This window comes from Pterocles gutturalis, unplaced genomic scaffold (genome assembly GCF_000699245.1).
Source record: "Pterocles gutturalis isolate BGI_N339 unplaced genomic scaffold, ASM69924v1 scaffold2975, whole genome shotgun sequence".
Classification (NCBI taxonomy): Eukaryota; Metazoa; Chordata; class Aves; order Pterocliformes; family Pteroclidae; genus Pterocles; species Pterocles gutturalis.
The window spans coordinates 45,947-55,323 of record NW_010140462.1 but is presented as its reverse complement, the minus strand read 5'-3'; the positions used below and the strand labels follow the sequence as shown (position 1 = coordinate 55,323).

The 9,377-nt window shown below is 36.3% G+C and overlaps 1 protein-coding gene across 1 annotated transcript in view; it reads left to right on the top strand.

Annotated features, from left to right (window-relative positions):
* Positions 1-314: 314 nt before the first annotated feature.
* The window catches only part of ISPD (isoprenoid synthase domain containing), a gene marked incomplete at its 3' end in the record, with an annotated part of 53,199 nt that continues 44,136 nt past the window's right edge, over positions 315-9,377 (top strand). Inside the window, exon 1 of the mRNA XM_010083656.1 lies at positions 315-587. Within this exon, the coding sequence (XP_010081958.1) occupies positions 363-587 (225 nt within the window). The remainder of the gene's footprint in view (positions 588-9,377) is intronic.

Genomic DNA, 9,377 nt, shown 5'->3' with positions numbered 1-9,377 from the left:
GAAGGGTTATCAGATGGTGCTTCCCCCTCCGCCTTTGCAAACTGGTTGTTGGAAGCAAGTTCCTTCCAAGAATTCCAGTTACTTTGTTTGACATCCATGTATTGGTAGAGATCCTCTGACATAGATCTCCCTTTAGGGTTGGAGTGCTAATACACATGCAAAAACATGGACTTAAGTATATTGAGAGATGCTTTATTTAGCCATCTTTAATTTCTTTTGATGCAGATTTCTTTGTTTCATGGAGATATATGTACTTTTATTTGGTCATTCATGTTTACTTTCTCTGGTTTTGTACTGTTTCTTCTAGGATAAGTTGGATATCGAACATTATTGTGGTGGTCTCTTCTGAAAATATTGAAACAATGAAGTCTATAATTGAAAAATACGGCCACAAAAGAGTTGTGATAGTAAAAGGTGGAATAACTCGTCACCGGTCAATTTTCAATGGACTGAAAGTATTTGCAGAGAATGAATTTTCCAACCATCTGCTGCAGAAACCGGAAGTAGTGATTATCCATGATGCTGTGAGGCCATTTGTTGAAGAAGATATTATTTCAAAAGTGGTTATGGCTGCTAAAGAACATGGGGTATGTACAATACAGCAATGCAACTCTGCAATGTTCTTTATACTATACACTGTAAAATCATGATTGATAAATAAGGATTTTTCTAGCAATTGTATTAATGTGTTATGTTGATTTTTAAGTAGAACAGATTGAGAATCCCTAGTATGCAGAGAGGTCAGATGGGGAGAGGGAGACGTTTTTAAATGCCACAAGCATTGTTTGTTACAGGGAATAATTGCTGTCATAGAGACTTATCAGTAGGGGATTGAATTCATCAGCAATTTGTTAGCTGAAAGAATAGTGACAGTTTTCCTTTTTTCCTGCAGAATTCTCACCTACTGCTAGAGTAGTCAGGCTAGTAATTACCAATAAAGGCGAAAGAGAGTACTGCATTGGTTGACTTGCAAATTTTGTGTTTTCGCCTCAAACTTATATGCAAATTCTGAGTAAGTGGCAAGAGAGCTATCTCTGTATTGATGCTAAATTTTTCTAGAATCTGTAAGCATTGCAAACTGCTGGGAGAAAGGGGAAGTGGGAAGCCTCCAACTGTAGGAGATCCTCGTGGTCCTCACTGTATCTGAGGACTGGGAATGTTCACAGGAACAAGAAAGATTTCAGAGAAAGTAAGTGCTATATGCAGGGGAAGAGTTGTAAGAAGTTGTGTTATACAAGTAGAATGGTAGAGTTATTAAAGGCATGCACTAACAACAAGAGGAATTGGTGGATAACTGTCTAAGATAGAGATGTAAGAAATCACAACTTAGCCACAGGCTTGTTCTGTGCATTTTGCTATCTTTACCTTGTATTTTAGTTCTCCATTAATAAGATAGTAAAATGCCCCCCTACTGCAAGGAGGTGATTTGAGGTAGAAGTCATTAGTGACAGCAGATTGTCCAGGTATTACAAAGCTAGGAAAATCTACCCCTGCTTGTCTTTTTCAGGAAATAAGATAGAAGATAAGCTAATTGACAGAATGCAACTTTGATGGTGGAATAAAGAATCCAAAGAATGAATTGTGTTATTTCCTTAGTGCTCCTCCACCTTTTTTTGAAAGTTCATAGTGTAGAAAGGGAATGTACGACTTGTTAAAATATTTATGATGAAAATTGAATTATGTGACGTCTCTCAGAACATTATGTTAGAAATCTAAATATATTGAGCTTCTCACTAATAGGCCTCTACTTTTGTAGATTGGTTTGTTGAGAAATGGCAATAAATTAGAAACTCTGCTCTATAGTTTTCAATGATACAGAACATAAGTTTCCAGTCATTAAAACTCTTATTCCGTTGGAATTTTAACAAGGTTTTTGGACTGTCTCGTATAGAACAAAATAGCTTTCCAGAATTGATTCTCTGCCAAAGACTTTAGAATAGATTCCCTTTGTAAATCTGTTTCAAATGAAATTCTCTGAGAGTAATAAAAGAATGGGGTTAATTGTACTGATGTTGAGTTGAAATGAGAATAACTATTTTCTGAGTGTGTTTGTGTTTAGGCATCTTTGCATGTTGTGGTATATCTCATTTGTTTTTGTGTTTAAGTTCTTGTTCACTTTTTCTTGAAACATATGTGATTTTAATGTAAAATTTTTCCTGCTTTTCCTTTTTAATTGGGTGTAAGACATTTTCAGTAGAACAGTAGAGAACCAAGGCAATACCCATTAACCTTCTCAAGGCAGTGTACTCTCATCTGAACTTCTGATTGGTAAATATTTGCCTACTGATCACTGAAGTATCGTTTGATCTCAAAAATGTGATCTTACACATTTGTTGAAGTCTTTTCCATTGTATAATATCTGTCTGAAATGTGCATGGTATTTAATGACTCTGTGGTGGCTTCCTGTGTTGGTTTAGGTAACTGAGTTCAGTGAGGCTAGACCATCAAAGAACTGGACTCCCAAAAGCTGCTAGCTATTGATGTTACATGACAAAGTAGTTGAATTAAGGAGCATGAGAAGAACTTCATTGTATGTAACAAATTGGAAAAGCTTCCTGACAGAGAGAGGTGGCTATCTTCACTTAACTACAGAATTCTGAAGAACTAAATAATTGGAAAGCTAAGACTTTTTCAAAATTGGCATGGATGGTTTTCAATATCAGAAAAAATTGATCGAGAGAAGCTGTCATCTTTAGTTCTTCCTGTAGTCAAATTCTTTGCATATCTAAAGGGAGTCAATTCTTCAATCTTTCAGTACAAAAAGTAATTACTTCCTTTTGCATTATGTAGAAAGGTACAAAACTTGGCAGAAACATCATATTAAATCACTAGCATAGTAGGGGTAAGGCTGTATTGTTGTTCATCTGCATACCATATAGGTAGCATAATTATGAGAAGCTTTAATGTTCTTTGAAATGGCAATTGATCAAGTAAGTTATTGCACCTCTAGCTGCCAATTGTCAGACAAATAAACTATTTCCCTTACTCATCCGTTTGTTATTTGCCTGTAGGACTCAAAATGTGCACCTTATCCAGAACTAATAAATTATGCCTTAAACCCCCCAAACAATCCCTTGATTATGTGAAAATATTACTTTGTAACCAATTAAATTCCATTTATGTTTTTGGGGTAATTTTGTAATTAAAATTACATGTTTCTAGAAACAAATTCTTTATTGCTAGTAAAAGTTGGGAAAAGTGGAAGCTTCAGAAGGCATCAGTCCAAAGCCTCTAGCAATATCTCATTGCCAACATTGCATTTTAAACAACATAACTAAAAAGGAAAATGCTTACAAGAAAAGAAATCAGGAAGGCGGGGGGCGGGAGGGGAGTGGAACTTGTCAGTTCTGCTATTTAGAGTTAAAAAAAAAAGGCACATGCAGTCAAAGACTCTCTCTGTTTCTGTAGGTAACATAAACTAGATTTGAAAGTATAGTTTATTTCTTTGGAGGGACTGAATCAAAATGGCATTCTTAAAAGCTTGTTTCTGGAACCTGTCTAACATCATTACTTTATTCTTAGCTTTATCAAGGATCTGAACAAAGCATATATGCCAATAGAGATGTACAGTGCTACTCAGTCTCGTGGACAGTTATTGACATTCAAAATCAATGAAAATAATACCTCCAGACAGAAAACACTGCATATAGTATTCTTGGTCTGTTCCTGTCTCTGAGTTTACTGAGGCTCAATGCTGCAATTATCAGTCTTGCTGGAGCAGAAAACATGCACCCATACACACACTGTTCTTTCATCCAGTTAGCAAAATATAGTGTTAGAAGGGAGTACTCTTAAAAGCCAGCTGAACATGTGCCAGCAGTGTGCCCAGGTGGCCAAGAAGGCCAATGGCACCCTGGCCTGCATCAGCAATAGTGTGGCCAGCAGGACTAGGGCAGGGATTGTGCCCCTGTACTCAGCACTGGTGAGGCCGCACCTTGAATACTGTGTTCAGTTTTGGGCCCCTCACCACAAGAAGGACATTGAGGTGCTGGAGCAAGTCCAGAGAAGGGCAACGAAACTGGTGAAGGGTCTGGAGCACAGGTCTGATGAGGAGCGGCTGAGGGAGCTGGGGTTGTTTAGTCTAGAGAAGAGGAGGCTGAGAGGAGACCTTATCACTCTCTACAGCTACCTGAAAGGAGGGTGTAGTGAGGTGGGTGCTGGCCTCTTCTCTAAAGTAACCAGTGATAGGACAAGAGGAAATGGCCTCAGGTTACACCAGGGAAGGTTTAGGCTGGATATTAGAAAAAATTTCTTCACTGAAAGAGTGATCAGGCATTGGAACAGGCTGCCCAGGGAAGTGGTGGAGTCACCATCCCTGGAGGTGTTCAAGAAACGTGTAGATGTGGTGCTTAGGGACATGGTTTAGTGAGTTAGGTGGTGTGGGTTAGACTTGATGATCCTTGTGGTCTTTTCCAACCTTAATGATTCTATGATTGTTGAGTTGCATTTGCAAAATATGGTGGGTGGCAAACCAAAAATCACCTCTTTTTCTCTGTTGAAAGTAAAGGAGGTCTTGGGTTGCTAAACAGGCTGATCTGGTGTGGTATACTTGAATAGGGATGGCAATACTGGAGCAGGTCTGCTCCCTCTGTCCTTTCTTTGTTCTTTTTCCCTTAGAAACAATTATATTTTTGTGTTTTATCTCCTCTGATTTTGCCATGTATGGAATATTTTACACATGATATTTGTTCTCTTTGTTATACTTGAAAGACTGATTTTAACTGGCTCTAAAGGCTGCATCAGTAACAGACCATTTTTGATTCATATTTATACACTGGGTCATCTGAAGTCATCCTGTGCCTGTGTTCTCAGAGGTTCTGCTTTCATTGTATGCTGGATACTTTGGGGGGTTCCTGCTGTCCTGTCAGATGCTTGTGCAAAAGCAGGATCAAGTACTGATTATGTATTACCATCTTGGCTTGATTTTTATTCCACTGATGGAATGAGTTCTGTAGCTTAGGAGACTCTGACTTATGTCAGTTTAAAAATACAAGTTCATGAATTGTAGGGTGTTACAGCAATTTTAGAAGTAAACAACATTTAAAGAGCTACATTATTGTGAAGTTCAGAATCTGTTCAGTAGCCCTGAAACTTTTCAGAATGTGTGAAGAAATAAAGAGTGGTTTTGCTGCTGTACAGAGAATAGTTATACAACACATTTTTCCTTTTTCAGTGCTGTGGTAATGGATAACTATTGGAAACATACTGATGTTTCCATAGCTTATGGCATTACTGGTCTTACAGAAAGGTATAACCTTTTCAGCCAAGTCATTAGTTGTTTTCTGTGTTGAATGGAGAACTAATGTATTGTTAGCAAATACTTGAAGTCTTTGTCCTAACAAGATTTAGTTTTGGTGGTGGGAAAGCACTGTCATTTCCCAGTCTCAATTTAAGTGGTTTAGATGATTCATTGCATTCATTAGGAAGGCTGCAACTCAACCAACTGAAATACATAAATCAGACAAAAGCATAAATTTATAATCTCTCTTTTTTCTTTGCAGCATTTCTGTGTTGGACTAACAGAGCCAGATGCACCCAATGCAACTAGTATTTAATCCTTTTTAAAAGGTGACTTAATCCCACGTTTTTTAGCTTCTGGAAATCTACACATACAATAATTTTTACCTTTTTTTTTTTTTTTTTTTTTTTTTTAGGTAGGGTTAGATTATCCTGGAAATAAATTTTGAGCATAGCTTCCTGTGTTTAAGTGGTTGCTGAACTCGTTGTTATGTAATGTCTATAAAAGGTACCTCCTTTAATTTTAGAGCAATTTGAGGCTAATTAAAATCTGTATATTTCACCTGAGAAAATATGACTTTGGAAAATGAAGCATCCTTTAGGAAAGGTGTCAATTTAGTCACTCAAATTTCTCCTTCTTACAGCAGATCAAAGGAGTACAGAATAGTTCCTTAAAATAAGGAAGATCTCAGCTTGTCCAGCATGTGTGAGGAGATAAATAAAGGCCTTGGATTGCTCTAGCCACTTCTACATGGCAAGATCTGGAAGAGTTTCTTACCCATATCTCTCTGACTAAGGATTAGGCTTGCACGCTTCCCTGAGTTTCTCCCTTTTTCACCAAATATTGCACTGAAAAGAAATCTGAGTTTTCATCCAGAAATGCCCTCAGCTGCATTTTGTCTGAGTTTGTGGTCTGTGTGGTTGTGGCAAGGGCACCAACAGCTCTGCAGGTTAGGTGAAGCTTCTGAAAGCCAACTTGGCCTGTTTCATATGCTGTAGTAGTTTGCTGGACTGGTTCTGTGCTTATCCTTCTGTTTCCAAGAAGGTAAGTGGTTTGTGGTACAGATAGATAGAACTAAAACTGCCTGGAGAAGTACTGAAGCACATAGGAGAGAATTCATGAGGTATCAAATTCATGCATACAAGTTTTAGAGTCACTGTTTGAGCCAAACTCACATGGTGATGTATAATTTTCCATTTTGCAAGACCCTTGATAACAGAGAAGGTCTTAGATGAAGCTCGTATGAAGAGGAGACTTGAAATTTTGAATCTAATGGGCTTTAAGAGAAAAAAGCTTAGGTGCAAGGTTTCCTGCAAGGAGGAGACACAAGCAATTCTGAGAGAAGCAGCTGGGTGAATTCAGAAGGCAAAGACGTTTGATAAGCAGGTGCAGAGTTGCTTAGGGAACTGCATGACCACAAACTGTAGTGCATGTGGTTTTGGTTACTCAGGACTGTGTGTGTGGGAAAGAGCTATTAACATTGCAGTTTTGCATTTGGTTGATTAAATTTTGCAAGAGTCCTCCTATAACACCTCAAGACTTTTTTCTTCTTTCTTCATAATATGTTGCAAATCATGTGCTTAATGATCTGCAGTGGATCAGTAGCCTTCACATCATGAGATTGTTGATTTTGTAATGATGTAGACTTTCTGCAGGTATAATGTAACTTAACTGTAATTGTAACTCCTGTGGCAGTAGCGTCGAGATTTATACTCCACTTATTATACAAATGTTAACTCCTAGTTATTTTGACTTACTGTAATATTCAAAATCCTTTCTGGCACAGTGCACTCTCACTCATAGCTTTTTGCAATGCAAATCAGTAATTAGGGTATGAAAGATGGCTTGCTGACTGTAAGATGTGTTTTGCTACTTGTTAATGCAAGATAATACTGTGCAAAGTAAAGTAATTATTCTTATTAATTTTAGAGGCAAAAAATGATTGGTTTTGTGATTCATTAGTTTTTGTAGCAAATATTCTGTTTCATTTTTGCCATGTAGATTTGCAATATAGCACTAGTTAGAACAAGAAAGTGCTGGTAGTTCATCTTATTGTCCTCTTATGTTGAATGACTGCCAAAATTTAAAGCTGTAAGTATACCTTAGAATATTTCTAAAAATATTGAAAACGATTCGTAGCATACTGGCCACGTGATTTATTTTGGAATGTCTAAATTGCTTAGACTGAATTTTAAATGTTACAGAATCCATCATAATTGTATATAATATACAGCTATGGCTGACAACTGAAAAGATGAAATACATCATAAGAAAGTCTTGAAGTACTATACCAGCATGTGCTGCTCTTTAGGCAGGGGATGCTATGTGTGGTCTGGATCATATGATTGCTATGGACCTTTGGTAGCATTGTGCAGACTTTGTACAAACTTTAAAGTACTTAAAAAAATCTATAAAGAAGAAAACAAAACCGTAGTAGATGAGAACATGTTCTTACATGCTACCAGCTATTGCACTGTGATGAAAATTAGCTGAATATATTGACTAAAGTAATAAGACCTTATTTAGCTAATAATATGATAAAATGTATTTTTGAATATACGGTACTATTGTGTTTATGGAAAACATGAACTTCCTCAACCATTCTTTAATTTCTCACATGAAATGCACAAATAAGGAATGCACTAGAAGGAATGCTATATAATATGTATGACGCCATTAAAAATGTGTATATTGGTTTAATCCTGCTAACTTCCGTAATTTTATTCTTTATTATATTAAAAGTAGTTGTTCTGACTTAGGTCAGTCATTCATAATACAAGAGTAACATAAATGAGATATTATTAAGACTTATTTTCAATGCTTTTTAAAAATATCTGATTTTAATATGAAATCAAATGTCCACATAAATTAATTGTATCATTGTTGTTTGGAGTATTGCTCTTTGCTTTTTCTTAGAACATGTGTATGTTCTTGGTTTTGCTTCTTTTGTGGAAAAGAAAAATTTAGTGGAAAAGAAAAAAGGAAAAAAATACCACTTTCAGTATGTTCTTGAGCTTGTTTTCAGTGAGGTGTGTTGAAAAATTGCAGCCTGTGGTATGCTTAGTTCTGCTTTCTTCCTCCACCAACCTATATGTATATTATCAGTTGTATATTCCTATTGTCATGTCTTTTTTGAGGGGAATCTTTATTTTCTTTGAGACATCTTGCTTTCTCCACAGAATAACATTTAGAATTTAGCGTATTGTTGATTAGATCAGAACAATATTTACTGACACTCTAGAGGTAAATGCTTTAAATGCAAAAGATCAGAAATGATGTAAAAAAAATGTGCAATCTTAATGTTTGAGCAACAGTTTGTTATTGGTAATCTTCTTTAGTTTGCTATAGCTAATCTGACATGTCTTGATGTACATGTGCTATCCCCAGTTACTCAGATAGTAAGTTCTGATAAGGTGACCGCATTAGAAAAAATGTTTTCTTTTTCTTAAACAGTGCCATAAATATACATTACATTTGTTTAAGGCATCCTATGTCTTTGAAGTCAGTTCAATGTACAACATAGTGTCAGCTCATTAACATTGGATCAAAGTGTATATTAAATTTCTGATTAAACATCCCCTCTTTTGCAGCTAGGAATAAACACAATTATAACTTCTTCCTTCCTGGTGTTGGTTTAAGATTAACAAGTGCCCAATTTTATAAATTTGACTGTTGCTCCGAGCCAGCTGGGTAAACAGACTTTAAGGAAATTCGGTGAAGTTTAGCATACAAGCCTTTTTTTGTAGTGTTCAAAACTCCTTACATCTGTTGTATTTAACCTTCTTTTTGTCTGGCTGATGATGAGGTTTAATATCTGTGTAACACCAGGCTTGTTTAACATTTCAACCAGTGTTGTCCCTGGGCAATTAAAAGCTGCCAGTACAAATATGTCAAGATGGCTGGAATTGAACTGGTTGGTGATACTGCCTACACAGAAGAAATTTCAGTGGGTATCTCACTGACAAGAATAAAAGATGGCCATAATTACTATGAATTTTGGTATTTTTTTTCCCAACAAAATTGAAAATAAGGTAATTTAAGAATTACTCTTGTTTTTTAAAAAAGGAAAATACCTGTCAGAAAGAAGGTAACCTTTTTTTTCTTCAGCCTTAGTCTCTAGGGGATACACAGTTCAGGT